Source organism: Halichoeres trimaculatus, unplaced genomic scaffold, assembly GCF_033239565.1.
Source record: "Halichoeres trimaculatus isolate MK-OKI-2021-1 unplaced genomic scaffold, fHalTri1.1 fHalTri1_scaffold_8, whole genome shotgun sequence".
Classification (NCBI taxonomy): domain Eukaryota; kingdom Metazoa; phylum Chordata; class Actinopteri; order Labriformes; family Labridae; genus Halichoeres; species Halichoeres trimaculatus.
Genome location: NW_027437186.1, coordinates 8,310,657 through 8,330,740, shown reverse-complemented (window position 1 = coordinate 8,330,740; position 20,084 = coordinate 8,310,657). Strand labels below are relative to the sequence as shown.

The 20,084-nt window shown below is 42.4% G+C and overlaps 2 protein-coding genes across 2 annotated transcripts in view; both read left to right on the top strand.

Moving 5' to 3' along the window:
• LOC141794821 (protein NLRC3-like) overlaps positions 1 to 15,242 on the top strand; it is a 28,114-nt gene extending 12,872 nt beyond the window's left edge. The window contains exons 10-12 of the mRNA XM_074675359.1: positions 3,538 to 3,711; positions 12,323 to 12,369; positions 12,490 to 15,242. Of these exons, the coding sequence (XP_074531460.1) occupies positions 3,538 to 3,711; positions 12,323 to 12,369; positions 12,490 to 13,094 (826 nt within the window). The 3' untranslated portion in view covers positions 13,095 to 15,242. The remainder of the gene's footprint in view (positions 1 to 3,537; positions 3,712 to 12,322; positions 12,370 to 12,489) is intronic.
• LOC141795164 (uncharacterized) lies at positions 6,380 to 8,410 on the top strand. Its single transcript, XM_074675954.1, has one exon. The coding sequence runs from the start codon at positions 7,007 to 7,009 to the stop codon at positions 8,408 to 8,410; it is 1,404 nt and encodes a 467-aa protein (XP_074532055.1). The 5' UTR covers positions 6,380 to 7,006.
• Positions 15,243 to 20,084: the final 4,842 nt, after the last annotated feature.

Below are 20,084 nucleotides of genomic sequence, written 5' to 3'. Positions count from 1 at the left end.
TAAATGCTGGATTTTCAAACCTCTATTTATTCATAAGTTGTAGAAATCCCTGAATCTGTCTATAAACTGATCAGAACGCACAAGATCATTTCAAGACTTGAAATCGTGAGGTCATCACATAAGGATCTCTTAACTTCATCATGGCCTCAAGCACCAAGGTTTACCTGTAGAGCTGCTCACTGGCCAATCAGTGGGAAGGGAGTTAGTGGAGCAGGGAGCTTTAAAGAGACAGCAGATTAAACAAACAGTGTGTCTCAAATCTCATACTTCCATACTGTGTACTCAAAATTTTCAAATTGAGTGTACTAAGCATACTACATACTCACTGGCTTAGTGCGCGAATTTTGAGGGTGTAGTGCTGTCTCAAATCGCATACTGCTAAGCGCCGTACTTACCGGAAATGAAGACATGATGTCGACCTCTTCTTCTATGTCTAATTGTGACCGGCTTCCAGCGCATTTCCGCCAAATACCGCCACTATTTGCCCGCAAATTTTCAAAGCCTTTTCAGTAGTATGTTAAACACAGCTAATAACACGTTTAAAATATAAAGATCTTACCATCTTTCATTGTAATTACAATGAATTTCAATCGTGCTTTGCTACGCCGTAATCGGCGCCAACAACATCTCCTCCTCCTCCTACTGGCTGAAGATGTCCCGGTATGTATTTATTTGTATTTTTACCGTGCTGAGCGAATGGCCACAGCTCTCTTCCGCCATTGCTGCCAGAGGAGGAAATGAGTGCGTTGAGTGTCCACAGCTGCATACTCAAAATCCGGGCCAATTTGAGTACATCATGCGGGTACTTTAGCATACTCATTTTTCGCATACTATGCATACTGTTGTTCATTTTGACGCAGTATACTCAAAATTTTGAGTATTTGAGTATGGAAGTATGCGATTTGGGACACTAAAGTGTTTACGACAGAGGCTGGAAAAGGGGCTTTCAAAGGGTGCGGTCACCGTGCCGCATTCCCACTCGCCTGAATGGTCTGGGATCACACTACTCCAAAGTGAACCAAACTTAAAACATACAACTTGAGTTACTTTTTGGCTCATGTTCAAGTTGCTTTCGTCCGACACAGCTCCCCAACACCCCCCCTATTGTTTAAAGCGATCATCAAGAGGAGGGATCATATTTGTGGATTATATGTCTTTTCCTTATTGTATACGCCTGGTTGTGGTCATGCATGAAGCACACCTCTCTGAAACATGCCAAAGCAGCCCCATGCTTGGAGCTCAAAATGGAGCGGTCACCCTGGCCAAACAAACTGGACTTAGGGCTGGAACGTTCTTGGTCACGGTACGAATGGCCCAGTGTGACCACGCCTTAAACATCAGTGTGAGAAAAACAGACTTTTTTGAGCTGTAAATCATGGAGAGCTACTACGGTGGCACCAGGGGAGCAGAATGATGCCTCACATGTTGAGCATGAACATTCAGCGTTTTTACTTTATAGCCCTGTTTTAGTATAAATACCCCTCCTTTGTCCAAACATTGATCATTACACAGTGACATGAGGCAAGTTGTCCATGATACTGGCTTCTGGTGAACTGATTTTTCTGTTGCCACCTTTGGTCAGGATTTCTTTGCCAGCCTTAGTTTGTTTTGGTACAGGCTCCTCCTCAAACCAGAGATTCACCTTTCAGCTCACAGTGTTCTCATTGAAGTAAAATGAAGTTACTGTATTCTGATACAGTCTGTGATCATTTAATTGTTCACAAGGATACCTTCCTAGTAGGGATGGGACGGTTTATGAAGAAAACCCAAACAGCTCAGTTTTCCTCACTTGGTTCAAGCCTGTGTGCTCTGTTCGGCTGGTGTTTTTCTTTTTTTCTTTGTTTTACTGCTCAGTTTGAAGAGAGTATGTAGCTCCAATCATATGTATGCAGAACGTAAGGCAAAGGATACAGCAAAACAGATGAGGGGAGGCGAAGACAGAGTAAGAGGGTGTACCTGTGGCGTTGAGACGTTCTGCTGTCTGTGAGCGCTTTAGATTAGATTTCAGATGACGATATGTCTTGCAACTTTTCTGGAGTTTGGAGTCTGTTGAAGCGTGTTTTTATCGCCTGAATGAGCAGCCTGTGCCATCATGAGCCCCTTCCTATCTAAAACACAGACAGTCCTCCTCACTGCAGATGAAATACAGGGTGTCCGCAGGGTCTTCAAAAGTGTTAAAAGTTGATAAATCAATTTTGGGAAAATTAGGGGCCTTAAAAAGTATTAAAAAGTCTTAATTGTGGTTTTATGAAGTATTAAGTTTCATAGGTATTCAAGCTTTGACCCAAAAAGTATCCATGAATATTTATTTTCCTCCTTGCAACTGTCCCCTGATTGGGACATTAAACATTCAGCTGATAAAGTTCTAAAATAGAATAGAATAGAAAAGAATAGAGTTACTTTATTGATCCCAAACTGGAAAATTGTTGTGTTAACAGCAGAAATTGATGGAGTCAGTAGAAAAATACAAAAATAAAAAAGAATAAAATAAAAAAAAACATGAAGACTCTAGTTACAATAAAATACAACAATAAGGATTGTGAGCGGTATAAACACCAGCTATAAATTAACGCCATTTCTAGTTTCATAAAGAGAAATTAAATACAACATTAAAGCAAATCACACAATCTCCGGCACATGTCCTAAAGTTTAAAAATGATTAAATAATTTCTCATTTTCTTCAGCAAGTTGGCCTTGAATAACTGCTGTTTCTAATTGTGGGAGTGTCGATAAACCTGCCTTAAGTTTAATTTGTTCTTTCAAGCTTTATCCCTCTTTAGCTTACATCATTTCTGTAAAAATGTAAACTACAACTGTTAAAAAGTGGATGCCAACAACAACTGAAAGTTGTGATAAAGTCTCAAAACTTTTTTAAAGGTTTTTGAAAAAGTCTTAAAAATGTATTGAAATCAACCTCAGGATTTTAGCATATACCCTGAAATCACTCAAGTGTGTGTCTCATTATGGTCACCCTGCTGATCCCCAGCCAAGATAAAGGAGGAGGGTCAATATTTAGACATAAAAAAACAAGAAATGAATGAAGAAAGTTAATTTGTAGTTCGAAAAATATTTATGATGTTGTGTTTTCCTGCTTTCTGTCTCTCCCACATTATTTCTCTCTCTTACATAGTCAATGAAAATTACATGCAAATGCATTACTCTTCGAATCAGACAGCAGCGTCATTCAGTGACTTTTAGTGACTTCCGTGACAGCCAATAGTAGCTTTCCTTACTGAGGAGTTAGCATGTTGAAACTAGCAATGTTTCACTCAGCTTTAATGATGTTTGAAAAGGGAAACAGTCTCATTCTTTTAGCTTTTTCATGACTATACATGAGAGTTGATTAAAAATAACCTGTTAACTGTGGATTATTGGGGTATATGGTACAAATAAAGGTGTTAAACAACAACAGTGTACACCGAGCTGAACCCAAAACCGTGACCACAAAACCTTGATAGGAGCCAAACTGTGGATTTTGTGAACCGTTCCATCCCTACTTCCCACAGTCCTCTGAGCTGATGTCAAATCTTTTCGCAGACTGTCCGGTTGTCTGATCTCAGAAGAAGGCTGTGCTTCTCTGGCCTCGGCCCTGAGCCTCAACCCCACTCACCTGAGGAAGCTGGACCTGAGCTACAACCATCCAGGGGTTTCAGGACCAAAGCTGCTGTCTGATGGATTAGAGGATTCAGTCTGGAGATTGGAGAGTCTCAAGTAAGTCGAGGCTGAGATTTTTCATTTGGAATCAAGTTCTTCTTTTGTTGTTTATGTTTTATTTCAAGCTTCTGTTTTACTTTACAGCAAAACTAAACCTCCTCTGTGAGTTAAGCAGGTTGTTGTATGACTCAGAGCTCAGAGGCAGATCATTTTAACCCACATAGTCAGACTCTGCTCTGAGTGTACGCCTTGGCTCTTTGGAGCCAGCCTCAAGAAGACACTGCATTGTTTGCTCTTCTTTGCTCTGTTTTCCAAGCCATTAAAAACCGGCTGCAGTAGTTTGGAGATATTACGAGGGTTTCCTCCTTTAGAAGTTTTGCACTTAAAGCCAGCAGATTTTAGGGCAAGACTCAAGCGATTCCAGAGATTACATGTCTCACCTCTCCTGACATGAGCAGTAATCCGACAAGAGGAGCAAGACAATGGGCTCTGATTTCGTTAGACCAGGCGCAAGCGCAGGCGCACCTGCCCTGCGCCAGCCTTCGCCGGGCGGACAGGGCGTGACTGGTGCACTTTGTGCACAAGTTTCCTGCAGTGCCAAGAGAGGGGCAGAGGAGCGCAGAGGTGCGTGTCCACAACTCCCCCCGATCAAAATGGCAGAGAGGGAGGAGAAAAGCCGTGAGTGGGTTTAACACAGCCGAGCGCTGTTTTCACCAATCAAATGAGCGCCTCTCCTCGCCTTTACATGCCCTGCAGCCGAGGTGCAGCGTGTGATTGCTCTGAGTGATCCTCAGCACCGCGGAAAGTGTGCTGGAAAGACCCGGTAGCGGAGACGGTCAGAGCCGCTGTCCCTGCAGCAGGACAATGGACAGCGGGGCGCATTAGAGGACACGAAGCACGTCACCGTGTGGGCCAGCTCCAGGGACAGATTTAATCTGTTCCTTTGTCATTAATAGGCGTACAAAATAAAGAGACAGTTACACAGCTGGCTTATCCATTCAGAATACTTTTGATCCACCTGCACTCCTGGTTTGTCATCGCCAAATAGCAGAACCTTTGGTGATATACTGAATACTCTCCCAGTGTCTCCGCCTCATCCTCCTTACAATAATGTACTCCATCTTTTTAGATCACGTTAAAAATAAAGACTAAAACAGAGAAATATGGGAAATCACGGGTAAATCCTGAGTGACACACATTCATTTTGTCTCTTTTTTTCTTCGTCTTTTCTCTTCCTCTGTTCTTTGAATTAAATGAAATGAGAGAAGCCAGATATATACTTAGTATCAGATGTTAAGGCTGTTTATTGTTTAATTGTAAGATGTGCATCAAACTTCCAGCTGCCGTCAGGTTAACTTTCCATTATGACAAACGGCTTTAATCTGACATCAGATGTGACGGGACAGTTAATATAGATATAAATGTATATGCTGGTTCAGACGGTTATATTAAATAGTGATTGCTGTGATTGTTTTTTGCATTAAAATGTGCCTGACACTCTGGAAACCTGCCTCTGAGGCTTTGTTGACATGTGCGCACATGTGCACCTGTCACCAAATTACAGCTGCGCAGGGTGCGCTCCGCTTTGCGCCGAGAATAGTCCAGGTTGGAGCTGCGTGCTTTCAGCGCACTTTTTTTGGCACAAAATTGTCACTGCGCCAACATGAATCTGCTGACACCTCCCCCTGGTGCGCCGTCAACTCCACCTGGCGCGCAGTCACACCCATCTCTGTGCAGACGGTCTACCAAATTGTCAAATTGGCAGTGCACGGCGGTGCGCAGCACTAAATTAACTCTGCGCAGGGTCGGCCAGGCTTGCGCCCCCTGCGCCACGAAATTGAAGCCCCAGATGTTTAGAAGCACAACGCTATTTAAGTTACCACCATTTTGTAGTTTATTTCTAATAAGCCTACAGTGTAATGCAAGTGAAAAGAACTACACTTTCCAGAAACCAGCAGTACTCCCGGCTGCTGTCTTCTGCCTGAGAAATAGCCATAGCTTGAGTAAATACTGTCGTAGAATCAGATGTGCTGAAGACTGACTAACACAAAGTAAGAAGTAAGGACTGATCTATTGAGCTGATGAGGAAATCGACGGCTCTCTTGCTTTTTGTAGTTTTTTTTTTTAAACAATTAAAACATAAAAAGTATTGTCAATGCTTCATGGTAACAATAGCTCAAAAAATAAGTGAAATGAAACTTCTTATTTTTGGGTTTATTACACAAAGGTAGGTATTTTTTTGATTGAGGCAATAAATGGCTCCTAATTTTCCCACAGATGAACTGAACCTGTTGCCATATCTTTTGAAATAAAGCTGCATAACACAAAGTAATCTAAAAAAAAAAAAATGGGACAAAAAATCAGATCAAATTCAATGTATTGCCTGAAAAGAGGGAAAAAATGGGAGCAGTATGTGGGAGTCATTCTGCATGGGAGCAGGGTGGGAGTTGGGGTCATTTTACCAGGAGTGGGACAGGACAGGATTCTTTTCTGTGGGAGTGGGATGGGACAGGAGTGAAAATCCACAGTACCAATGCCTGGTACCTGGCAACTGATCTTGGTACTTAACAGTGGCAATTTTTGTGTGCTATTGTGGTAATAAATATCAATTTTTTTAATAATAAAATTCGATTAAATCGTATTTATTCCTCATTATATTAACTTTCAATGCTTGTTGCCTACTCTTCCACTCCCTTACAGTCACAAGGATGTTCAGGTACCTAAACATGGCACCTTTTGATTTTACATTAACTGGTACTGGATACTACAGACCTATTTCAGCTGGTACCTAAATAAGTACCTAACTCAGTATCCATCCCTAGGCTGGAGCCAAAAAAGGCTGGACCCAGCTCAGAAAATGTCATTACTGGTTGGTGGGTCTTGTTCTGAGTTGATAAAATGAGCAGGAAGTTTAGGAAAATGGGGAGGAAGAGTGTGCGGTGGTCGAGTAAGGAGAAAAAAATTTTGATGGCAGTTTGGGCATCACCAGAACTGACTCAGTTACACAAACAGAGACAAAACTGTAACCTTATTTTGAGAGAATTTAATTTTTTACAGTCATGTTTGTTTGATTAATGGTTATTGTGTATATTTTTACCAATAGAGACATTTTTTCATTTGATCCACAGATTTGTAGTTTGAATGTAAACAAGAAGCAGACAGTGCATTGTTTCATTAGAATGTTCCAGTTCCACCCACTGTGATGTCATAAGGCTCTCATATTTTCTATAAATAGAGGGCGCTCTCAAGGCAGACAGACCATTTTGAATCTTTCATCTGGTAGAGCCACAAAGGGAGAGACAATCCTCAGACTCAAACTTTTTTCAGAGACTATTACAAAGTCCAAGAAAAGATGCACCGAACAATCAACCGAGTGATAATCAATAGGAACGCCCACCGTCAGGGCATGGAGGTGGAAAGACTCCGCAGGGAAGTGAGAGATCTCACAGAAATGCTGGAGCTAGAGCGGTCCCGTCGCTGTTTGGTGGAAAACCAGAAAATTCAGCTCAGCCAGGAGTTGGAGCAGACCAAAGAAAATCTGGCCAGACAGAAAGCCCTCAAAGAGATGTTTATTAACAGAGGGAAAGAGACCAAGAGAGAGCTGGAGATGCTGCAGAAGTACAGCTCTCAGGAAACGCTCTCAAGGCACAGAATCGCCCTGAAGGTGAGGGACACCACTCGGCAGAAGAAAAAGAAGCATCTACATGCCGATTACGAAGAGCTGCAGGTGGCTCACTTAGTTAACACAGAGAAGTTCGACACAGAACTTAAAGAGGCATCCAATAAAATCAGTGCCCTTCAAGAAGAGCTCCAGAGAGTGACAGCCTCAAACCAGGAGCTCAACATTCGCTACGACACTGACATCCGAAGTGCCAAACTGCAGGTGGAAAACCTTCAACAGGAGCTCCAGCAGCAAAGCCAGACTCAAGCTGACAGAGCCACAAAAGACCAGCAGGTTATCCTGGCACTGAGAACCGAACAGGACCTCCTTCGTCAAAAGATGAGCGAGGAGGTCGCTGCCCTTCAACAGAACGCTTTCCAGAAAGAGATGGTGTACTGGAATGATCTGCAGGAGCTGAAAACACAGCTCAGTGCCCAAGAAGCCAGCAAGGAGTATGGAGAGGACCACAAAACCGTCCAAGAAAACCTCAGAGCCGAGCTTCAGGAGGAACAAGATAGGAGCAAGCTTCTCCGAGAAGAACTGGAGCAGATGAAAGTTTACAACCAGGAGCTCCAGCAAAGATATGACACCGATCTACAGACCCTGAATCATCAAGCCGAGAGTCAGAAGCAGGAGCTCCAGACCCAGATCCAGTCTCTGAACAATAAGATCGCAGGGGAGCAGCTGGAAATCTGGAGTACAAAGGCTGAGCTCAGTGAGGTCAAAGAAAAGATGGCAGAGGAGATCAATGCCCTGAAACAGACCTTCATGGAGAGGGAGAGCGCTTACCGCAGAGAGCTGGAGGAGCAGAGACGTCAGTGTGCTCTCCTGCTCTCACGTAACACCCAGCTCCCCAACGAACCAGAGGAGGAGCAAGCCATGGAGTCCATCACCACCATGATGGAGGAGACAGCAGGACCCTCTGGATCCCAGGTTCCAGCTCTAACTTTGGTCCCTGAGGGGACTCCTGGATCTGAGGACCCAGCTGAGACTGCAGGAGCTGCCGGCCCACCAGAGACACCATCGCCCTCAGTCTGGAAACGAACACGACACTTTCTGGGCTTGAAGAAACCTCAGGGGTGGAAGAAAAAATAACATCGCTCCTCTTCCTCCTCCTTTTCTTCCTTCTTCTCCTCTTTCTCCTTCTCCTTCTCTCCTAATAAAAAAATTAAAAAACAATTAAAAAACTTTAAAAAAAAAACTGAAAAAAAGCAAAATTCTCTCTCAAGTGTAGCCCCACCACACACACACACACACACACACACACACACACACAAAGAAGCTTAAAAATATTTATAAAATCAAATTAAAAAATGAAAAAAATAAAAAATAAATAAAAAGAAAAAACAATTTCAATGTCTTGTTATGATGCTGTGTTTGTTGTATGAAGATGGTGAACAAAAAAAAAACTGTGGTCTGTATAAGCATACTTAGGATACTGAAAAATGGGTCGAGCAACAAAATGTATTTCAAGGTTAGACCCAATGTTCTGTAAAAATGTGTAAAGATGTTTGCAGATGAAGTTTTCAAAATAAGGTTGGTACAGGTGTTTTTTAATTAGAAAGACGTTTTGGAAAATTAAAGTAACTGTGAGCAGGGACGGAGCCAGGATTTCAGTTTTGGGTGGACCAAACAGATTATAGCTGGGCCTCAAGTTACAAAAGTTTGTAGATCATTGATTTAATAAATAAAAACAAATACCAATATACTAATGTTACTATGTGTGGTTTTAAAACAGACTTGGTTGCTTTTTACACCTTTAATGGCATTTTAATTACACTTTGGTACATCAGACAGAGCTACCTGCACTTGCTCTCCATGGTACTGACCAAAGGGTGGCGCTCTGATGCACCAGTAGGCTGCACTGCTATGGTGTTCCTTTTATTAAGAGCTATAAGAGCAGGACGTTAACCACAGTCAAATACTTTGATTTATGAGCTGAAACCAAGCAGCAACATCCAGTTAAGGAAAATGAAGCTTATGTGGAAGTGCTGGAAGTTGTTCGAGAAGCCACATGAAGCTGGCTACAGAAAGACCAGAAACCGTGTACACACCAAGACAAAAAATGGACTTTTACAGCATTAAAAAGCATATTTACAGCCTTGCTCACACTGTTTCAGGAACAGACAGGCACTTGCTACTACATCAATATTTTTTTATTTTTATAGTCTATGTCTAAAACCTGCAAAACTGATGAGCAAGATTCCACTATGAAGAGTCAGAGTCCTCAGAGTTACTATGGTCTCCGTATGTTACCATGTCAGCAGGTTAAAGACTCTGTGAGGAGTTTTCATTGTAGTTCTGGTGACTCGTTTGGACAGATTCAGGATTGTTTTTATGGTATGAAGACTGCATGCCTACCTCAGACCATCACCCACTGTTCTCATGATGTGTGTGAGTGACTGACTCTGAATAACAGAGTTTATAATTAGTGAAAATGACCAAACAGAAGCTCTTAATGTGAGTATGAATGGTCTGTTTGCTTCTGTTTTATAAAGAGACACATCTCCCACACATATAAGACTTTGATCTTACAGAAGGAACCAGTGTCGTTTCACCCCAGGCTGATTTCCAGGGGCTCAAATTTCGTAGACCAAGCGCAAGCGCAGGCGCACCTGCCCTGCGCCGGCCTTCGCCGCGCGGACAGGGCGTGACCGGCGCACTTTGCAAGTTTCCTGCAGTGCCAAGAGAGATGCAGTCAAGGCACAGTCAAGCGCCTCTCCTTGCATTTAAATGCCCTGCAGCGGAGGCGCAGCGTCTGATTGGTCTGAGTGATCCTCAGCACCGCTGAAAGTGTGCTGGAAAGACCCGATAGTGGAGACGGTCAGAGCCGCTGTCCCTGCAGCAGGACAATGGACAGCGGGGTGCATCAGAGGACACGAAGCATGTCTCCATGTGGGCCAGCTCCCGGGACAGATTTAATCTGTTCCTTTGTCATTAATAGGAGTACAAAATGAAGAGACAGTTACACAGCTGGCTTATCCATTCAGAATACTTTTGATCCACCTGCACTCCTGGTTTGTCATCACCAAGTGGCAGAACCTTTGGTGATATACTGTATACTCTCCCAGTGTCTCCACCTCATCCTCCTCACAATGATGTACTCCATCTTTTTAGATCAGGTTAAAAATAAAGACTAAAACAGAGAAATATGGGAAATCACGGGTAAATCCTGAGTGACACACATTTATTTAGTGTCTTTTTTTCTTCGTCTTTTCTTAAATGAAATGAGAGAACCAGATATATACTCAGTATCTGATGTTAAGGCTGTTTATTGTTTAATTGTAAGATGTGCATCAAACTTCCAGCTGCCGTCAGGTTAACTTTCCATTATGACAAACGGCTTTAATCTGACATCAGATGTGACGGGACAGTTAATATAGATATAAATGTATATGCTGGTTCAGACGGTTACATTAAATAGTGATTGTTGTGATTGTTTATTGCATTAAAATGTGCCTGACACTCTGGAAACCTGCCTCTGAGGCTTTGTTGACATGTACGCACATGTGCGCCTGTCACCAAATTACAGCTGTGGAGGGTGCGCTCCGCTTTGCGCTGAGAATAGACCAGGTTGGAGTTGGCGAGCTTTCAACGCACTTTCTGCACTGTTTTTGGCACGAAATTGTCACTGCCTCAACATGAATCTGCTGACACCTCCCCCTGCTGCGCTGTCAACTCCCCCTGGCGCACAGTCACACCCATCTCTGCGCAGACGGTCTACCAAATTGTCAAATTGGCAGCGCACAGGAGTGCGCCGCACAAAATTAGCACTGCGCAGGGTGCACCAGGCTTGCGCCCCCTGCGCTGCGCCACGAAATTAGAGCCCAATGCGTTCTGATGAATCAGACTGGAGTCACAGGCCAACCTATGACTATCTGCTTTGTTTAGGACACACAAAGCTGTAACAGCAGACGAAGGCAAACACAGGGCAGAGCAGAAAGAGAGCACACTGCCATGCAAATAAGAACAAACACAAAACAGGGGAAACAGATTTGTGCAAAACTGAAAAATAGATGCATTAGGGCCAAATATCTGCAAATAAATCATGAAATGGTGACAATGAAAATGTACACAAATAAGACAACATTGAGTCAACACAACAGAATTGAAACTTCAAAAGGAGTGATCTGGATCTGGATTTCTCTCCTAATGCAAGACACTCCAGCTGTCAGACACCAAAGACCCTAAGAGTCGAACTTTAAAATCATAAATACTGCAGTTGATACATCTCAGCTAGAAACTCCTGAATGATCTTGTAGATTTATTTTTCCAGAAAATTACCAACCTCTCGGTAAATGTGCTTTTCAACCACAGGAACTTTCCACATGAACTAGGGCCTTTTTGAGGAACTATTCACTTTTTTACAGGAAGTTGGGTCTAAATTTAGCTCTGGTGTAATTTTTTCACTCTCTGCCAACAAAACATCACCCAGCTGAACGTATCAGCAGATATCCAGTCCTTGCTAATTCATCCTAGTTAGTTTTTTAAAAATAAACGTGTCAAATTACTCATTTCAGGTAAGGATTTGATGGTAATCTAAAGCTGTTTGTGAAGGATCCATCCTGCAGGGTCACATTTTAAGCCAAGACACTGGCTGATCTTTCTCGACTTTATGCTTTTGGTGGCAGAGATCTATCTGTGTTTTGTGAGTTAAAGCCGTTACAAAGGGCTTGAAACTGGCTTTTTATAATACAGCTCGTCTCATTTCAGGTATTGATTCAACAAACCCATCTGCAGTGCGACAGATCATGATTAAAACCAGCATAGGCCGATTATCCTCCATGTTAACAAGCTAACTCTGGTTTTGTCATCACTTTCTACAACATAATTTTTCTGGCCTTTGGTGTTGTCTTCTGCTCCCTACTGGTCTCCTGGTGTAGTGCAACAACTTTGATCTTTTTTCTGTCACTGGCCTCAGATCCTGAGAGGTCAAAAGTTGTGATGAGATGTGTTCGTTTGGTGCTGAAAGAGAAAGTTCTGGTCTGACTTGCGTCTGTCTTCCAGGTTGGAGCCTGCTGGAGTCCAGTGGATGAGACCAGGTCTGAGGAAGTGTAAGTGTGATTCTGATTCAGTCTATGAAAAGAAGGGGTACATTGATCGAATCTGACCCTGCTGCTCTGTCAGATCTCTGATGTCGTGACAATAACCACAGATCTCATTTTCCCCATCAGATTCCTGCGAGCTCACTTTTGACACGGACACGGTCAACGGAAACGTCGAGCTAGCCAATGGGAACAAGATGGGGACGTATGTGAAGGAGGATCAGGGGTATCCTGACCATCCAGACAGATTTGACATGTGTCCTCAGGTGCTGTGTGGGACTGGCCTGACTGGCCGCTGTTACTGGGAGGTGGAGTGGAGTGGACTGGTGTATGTGTCGGTGAGCTACAGAGGAATCAGCAGGAAAGGAGACATGTATGACCGGCGGTTTGGAAGGAATGATCAGTCCTGGAGTTTGGAGTGCTCTGAAGATGGGTACTGTTTCTGGCACAATAACAAAGCAACATACGTCACCAGCACCTCCTCTTCCTCCTCTTCCTCCTCTGTGTCAAACAGAGTAGCAGTGTATGTGGACTGTCCTGCTGGCACTCTGTCCTTCTACAGAGTCTCCTCTGACAAGCTGATCAACATCTACACCTCAAACACCACCTTCACTCAACCTCTGTATCCTGGGTTCGGATTGGGTTTCTGGTCTAACAGGCTCGGTTCTACGGCATCTCTGTGTGATCTGCAGGAGGAGGAGGAAGCTCTGTCCGAGCAACTGTCTCGCTGCTGATCTTAAGGTTCAGGAGGACTCAGAGTGACAGTAACAGACTTTAAAGAGGACATTTCATGCTGATCCCTGATTTAATACTTACATATAATATAAGAAAGTTGAAAACAAGACCTTTCACCCCCTGAATTTTCAAAAAAATGAGATATTGTACTTTTTCTGATATCCTAGAACGAGATTTGATGCCTCTGAAAACAGGTCATTGCCATTTGGTCACGAGATTTCGAACGTCGTGACGACACGAGGATCCTTTCTTTTTATTGGAGTAATCTGATAAAGCAGCCCCTCCTCTGTGATGTCAGTTAGTCACACAACCGCCACCAAGGGATACACCCACCAAGAGCCAAGTATAAATACAGCTCCCTACTAGCTCTGGCTAACTTGACTGAGTACTGGATGCAGGTACTCTGCTCTGCTGAGCAGCTTGGCTTTACATGGTGAATTAGCAGTTAAAACACTGTAGTTTTAGCAGACGTCGTAATACTTGTGAGACTGTGATATTTGCATGCTTGTTCTGACATGCACTGTGAACCTGGACAACAATAATGCTGCGGTAATAACATAGTGACGAACTGACGGTAGAGGCGATCTTTAGACTACACTTTCAGCATGATGGATAAAACAGACAGAGAAAGTGAAGGAGCAGGTTGGAGCCCTGTTATAGAAATAGTTTATTGGTGAAGTCTGCCTATATTTCCTCATATAAACTCTACATGTTACAGTACCGGTTTGACTCACCACACTGAAGCGTCCTGAGATGATCTGTGTCGAGGTGGATTTTCTTCCTCCTGAGCTGCAGAACCGTCCGGGTCTGACTCTAGGAGTCCAATACAAAAGGACGTATCCTACACTCTGCCATTTTATTAGTGCTATCAATGCCTTACGGTGAATTTTTGGCAAACAGCAAACTCGCTCGGTCTGCCCCATCCAATATGGCGATTTTGTAAATACTGCTACATGCTGCAAAACCCACCCCCCTGGCTCTACCCCCTCCACCCCTCTGATAGAACTGACCAATCAGAGCACAAAGGGCTGTGACGTTGCGAGGTTACTGGAGGTCATTCTCGAAACGGAGCGTTTCAACAAGATCTTCAGAATGGCCTAAACTGAGGATATTGAGAACGCTATTGTGGGGTAATGAAGGAACTAAATGACTTGTACTGAGGGCAGAAATGCTTTACAGGCATCCTAGTCTGGCATAGTGAAAAGGAGAAACAAGCATGATATGTTCACTTTAAGAGCAGAAGTTTTGTTTTCAGCTCACCCAGGGGTGAACTGTTGTTTTGATCTCTGAAAGTCTGAGAGTAGCATCTCTAACAAACACTGTGGTGCAGTTAGCAGCAGCTCTCACTGACTGTGTGGGACTGTTAGCATCAGTATCTCATCTATAATGAGGCTCATTTGAGCAGTAAAGGGTGTATTTTACATTAAATAAATGTGTAATGGATCATTTAAATTTATTTAAAAAACAAGAGACATAATTTGCTCTATTTGCAGTTCATGAAGCATTTAACCTTTGTGTGTGCTTTGTAAATGAAAGAATGAGGGACTTTAAGGTGTTAAAGGGATAAAACTCTAGAGATGCAATAGTGTGTACATAGTGTATTAAGCTTTATTGTTGTGTTTTATTTATATATTCTCTATTTTCACTGTGTATAAAATGTAACATAGGTCAAAGGGAGCGGCTTTGCTTTCTAAGTCTTTTTGAAGCTACCTGAACAGATCTAGGCTGAAATCTTGCTATCAACTAAGCACCAAACAGTTCATATAGAAACCACATCAGAACCACAGATTACCTTATTAGGGTTGATAGGCCAGGTATTGAAGGAGATGAAATGAAGCGTGTTCAGTGTTTTCTGGCTTGAACTAACCCTCACAGACATTTCTTTAGGGGCTCTGAACAGTTGACTGATGTCCAAATCTCTTCCTCGGCCAAGGTTCAGTGATTTTCCTAAACTAGGTCGCAGTGAAGGATGCATTAAGGAGCTGGTGTTTGCATCATGAAATCTAAACAAGTGTTTGTTTTATTAGTAAAAACTGTGTTCCACTTAATATGAGCCTCATTCACCTGACAAGTCCAGATATCAGTCAGCTCTAACAGCTGTTTGTGTGTCTGCACATGTGCGCTGTAATAACTCTAATAAAACGTAAACAGAGCTTTGTCCTTTCCTTTGATCTGTTTAACACGTTCACATGAAGAAAAAATGCTCTCTGTTTATTTTGTGTGCTGTTTAGAAGCTCACAGATCACTTTACCAGTAAAATACCATCATTTTTAGATTAATTATTCAATCTTTATCAAGAACATTATTGTGAACTCATGATGGTTGTGTTCAGTATTTTGTGTTTTAAACTCACAACAAACCCTTTTTTTTAATCCCAGCTTTATGACCTGTTACTAGCCACGGTTACATGAGGAGTTTTTTGTCTTTCTGAATGGAATCTTTCCGAATGACTTTTCAAAAAACACAAGTATACATGGAAAGGAAAATTCCAATCTCTGGTCTACATGCGCTGCTGTAATCAAAGAGAATAGTCAATTGGGCATGTGTAGAAAAACGTAAACATCACAAGATTTATCAAAGCTGGAGGACGACAGTTTGATAATCACGGTGTTGCAATATTCCGTATTGCGAGTTTGTCGTTCGTCCAGTCTTGAAATTATGTTCATTACTTTCAAAGTTTGGATCAAAAACAACCTTTCCGCAGCAGTCCAGTGCTGACTGCTCGCCGCCATTTTTAGAATTGAGGAACGTCTCTAGTTGCGTCTTATGTCATATCTGAGCATGCGCTGAAAGAACGTACAACTTTCCGTTGGAGTGGATACATGATACCTCAATCGGTTTGGGGAAAGGAGTATTCCACCCCTGTGAAACCTATTAAATGTCCATTCAGATTGGCACTTTTCTTTCAGAATGAGGTGTATACAAAGGTTAAATTCTTTCTGTTTGAGCAAATAAACTGAATGCAAGTGGAATATTTGGGTCCATGTCATAAAACGGTTGCTAGGCGCTACCCAAGTAGCTGCCTGTTGCTGCAGCTCTCTCGTCTTTGTCCGTTTCTTGTAATTTTTTCGTCTCTTTTTCATCATCTTTGTATTTGGAGTGGATCATCACTTTGTAGGGTTCATTGTCGGTCACGGACACCAAACTTTTTGTGGCTTCGGTGGTATTTTTTACTACTTTTCTCCTGTTTGTCTGGAGATCCTACATGTAACCATGGCTGCATTGTTTACATGCGAAATTAGCTGTTAGCAGCCTGTAGCATGTCAATGCTAACTAGTGTAGGGCTTGATGATTTCCCTTGAGCTGAGGAGGAGGCGGTGAGGACGACGTGCTGGTTCTCGGATGTGAGCTGGGAGGTGACGACGTGGACCTGTCCTTCCATCCATCGTTGTTGGGAACGTGGGATCTAGCCTCGGGGGATGGATGAGCTAGCTGTGCTAATCCAGCGGCATCGTGCTGTTCACGGACGTGGCTGACGGAGCAGACATCGGACGCCGCGACACATCGGAGGAGCTTCGCCTGCTGTGAGCAGACAGGATCCAGGAGACAGAGACTGAACAGACTGCTGGAGAGGCTCAGTCCTGGACCCTTAGGAGGTGGAGACTGGCTGGGCTGGAGAGTGGTGGACGAGTGGTGGATGGGATGTCGTCATCTAATTTCTTATGGACTTTTTTGCACTTTCTATACTCTTTCTTACTTTTGTTTTCTTAAATGCTGCGGTGACTCTTGAATTTCCCCTCGGGGATAAATAAAGTATTTTCTATTCTATTCTATTCTATTCTATGTAAACGTGGCTACTGATCGATCCCCAGTGCCTGTTTTCAGCTCGTCTTTTCTCTCTCATTAAACTCTGCTGTGCTTGTGGAGCTTCATGTAGAGAAGTTGGAGTCACAGCAGTGTCCAATCAGAGAGTGATATTCCATATAGGGGCGTGTGTGTCAGTGAAAAGATTTCTGCAAAGCTAGCTCTCCTGTTTCCTCAATCATAGCTCCTCCAATCAGTCTCCTTTTGCCTCCCTCCTCTCTCCTCCGTGCACAAGTATCGCTTCGGGACAGCATTCAATATGGCGACTTGGAAAGTACCTCTGGTGCCGCAGAGGAGAGTGGAGACTGCAGTTTATCACTTTGAGACGCACCCACAGTGACATTTTTTGGCTATGCTGCAAAGGTGGCAAGTTGTATTAGGCCTACTTTCTCATTGTTTTCCTTGCTGCAGCCAGTGCCTCCAGTCCCTTTGCACTTGCAAAGTCTGCAGATCCAGCTTTGTGGCAGGTTAAAATGCTCATCAGCGCCTGTTCTTAACCAGATGATCCAGAGGTGATCTGTTGACGCGGTCATCACTAAAACACATTGCTTCATGTGACGCTCCAGAGGAAAGGAAATCTCAATGCTCTTAAAACAAATCTCTTGTATTCCTCTCTTCTCTCTTCATTTTCCTCGCGTCTCTCTTGTGCATCTCTGGTGGGAGGGACTAAGACGCAAGTAAACCACGCAAGTGGAGGAAGGAAGGAAACTTTGGATCTTTGAAACACACCCTCTTGTATGTATCTAATTATTAATTATATTAATTTGATTTAATTTAATTTAATTAATTTTAAGAGTGACCTCAAATTCTACTGAGCCTCAGAGCCTGTTGATCCTTCATGAAATCATCAGTATACTTTTTGGTAAAAAGAATTGTCTATTGCCTTATCAGATGGGGCGGCTGTGGCTCAATTGGTAGTAAGTCATGTTGTAACTGTAAGATAAGATTGCAAGTTCAGTTTCAACTTCAACAGTCAAGATTCTGTCCTGTCCTTAGGCAAGATACCTTACCCCAAACTGCTGTTCTGCCAAGTATAAATGAGACTGAATGGGATAAACTTTGAGATGTGTAGAAATTTGTCAGCCTGCTATTTATTTTCTACCTGACTGAATCCTCCTTTTATCTCAATCTCAACTAAGTGATAGTATTTGAGAGACAGTGCATTTTCTCTTTGCTATTTCAGGCACCCTGTGAAGAGCAAAGTGACCTGAAGGTCAATGAAAGTGAGCCAGCACCAAAATAGGCAAGTACTAACTAGTTTTTGAATTAAAAGGACACTCCTCTCGAGTATTTAAGGTTACAGACTTTAAATTTAATTATAAAATACAAAAAAAAACTCAACACTTTGAAATTTGTAAAAACTATAAGACTCCAGATGTTTGTTTTTTTTTTAAATCTTTTGTTCTATGCTTACTGTATCAAATGTGGCAAGTTTCTATTTTTGTGGTACTGTGATAGAAATTTGTAATGAACTATTGTCACTGAAGTTTAAAAAAAAAAGAAAAGAACTACCAGCATCTGGTAGACGTACAACTCTTGTCTGCAGTATGCAGTAGATACTGCATTTAAGTCAGAGAATATGTTGAAGGTGATTTTGAAATCAGCCACAGATCAGGCAGCAATCGTGAGTGAGGAGGGAGTGTAGTGGATATTAGACCCAGCTGTACATTAAGATGTTAACCTGCCAAGGGCACAGGCTTTCTGTGCTCCACATGGCATGGACTTGCTATCTGTGGCATGGACCATGTACCTTTAAGTGTGTTTAATATTTTATATGTTAATAAATAAGATGTGTTGATGGGCTAAAATTATGATCAGAAAGGACAAACTGGGTTTTGTCTTCAGTTATATTCAAATTATCATTACTGAGAGTATTTAATTGGAGCCCTCACTGTCGTGGAGCACAGATGGCCAGCCAGCCAGCAAATCAGCTGGCGCAGTGGAGCACAGCCAGGCAGCCAATGCCATGGGGCACAGTCAAGCAGCCTATGCTGTGGAGCACAGACAGCCAGTCAGCTAGCTAGACAGCCAGTCAGCCAGCGCAGTGGACCACAGACAGGCAGCTGGTCCATGCCATGGAGCACAGACACACTGTCCTCGCGTGTTATCTTAATGTGTATCAGGGTCTCATATCCACAGTGTTCCTTCCTCACCCATGGTTTTCTTTTTTTTGGTTTTGCAGAATATTGAGTTGAAACAACTTAAAATTTAAAGTTGGATTAATGCAAAATATTGATTCGAGAAGAATTAAAATATTTAATTTATTTGACTTATTGAGTTGTGTTAATTGAACTTGATAATTTCATTTCAAAGAACTTCATTTATTTAGGTGTTACCGATTGAAGCAATTCATTTAAGTTGGTCCAACTACTTCTTTTTTTTAGTTGTAGCAACGCAGAATTTCAAGTTGATATGATCCACAAAAATACATTGGAAACCTTAACCTAAAAATATTGACTTGGATTGATTTAAAAAATTACATCATTTCAACTAATTGAAGATTCCCTTTTTCAGTGCACTGATTTCTCCCCCCTTTAATAGATGAGATCTATACCTTATTATTTTATTTAACAGAATGAAATGCCATACGTTATTTATCATTCTTAAAAAGACATGCCGCTGAATGAGTTGTCTGTTAGATTTTTGGTGTTTACTCGTTTAAAGCTTGAACTGGAGGAGAAATTGAATTAAATGCATTGTCTCTTATAAAACAGGTCTGCTCTCAAAAACTGATGTAGGCTTTGTAGTCACAGATGAACAACAGGAGGTGCTAGTGCTCATGGGAAACAGAGTCTTTATCCCAGAAAACACCAGCTTTTTCAGATAGTCCTTACAGCAACTTTAAATAGGTACCATTCACCTAAACTTCATGAAGAAGACATAACTTAAGCTGGCTCTCCAGTCAAACAGGAAAAAGCATATGGATGTTTCCCTCTCTGTCAGATCGACCTGTTAGCTTTAGTAAACCACAGACTCACAGTAATGTGATATCAGACCCCCCTAAAATTGAACAATCTGTTCATCTTCACCTCTGTCTTCTTTTCTTCTTATCAGTGATCAGTTGACCTCCTCAAACCTGTTGTTCAGGAATAAAAAGAGTTTGTACGGATTCAAGGCTTGGGTTATGAAGTTTCTCTGTCTTCAGTCTTCATTTGGACACTAAGGAAATGAACCGTGTCCCTCAT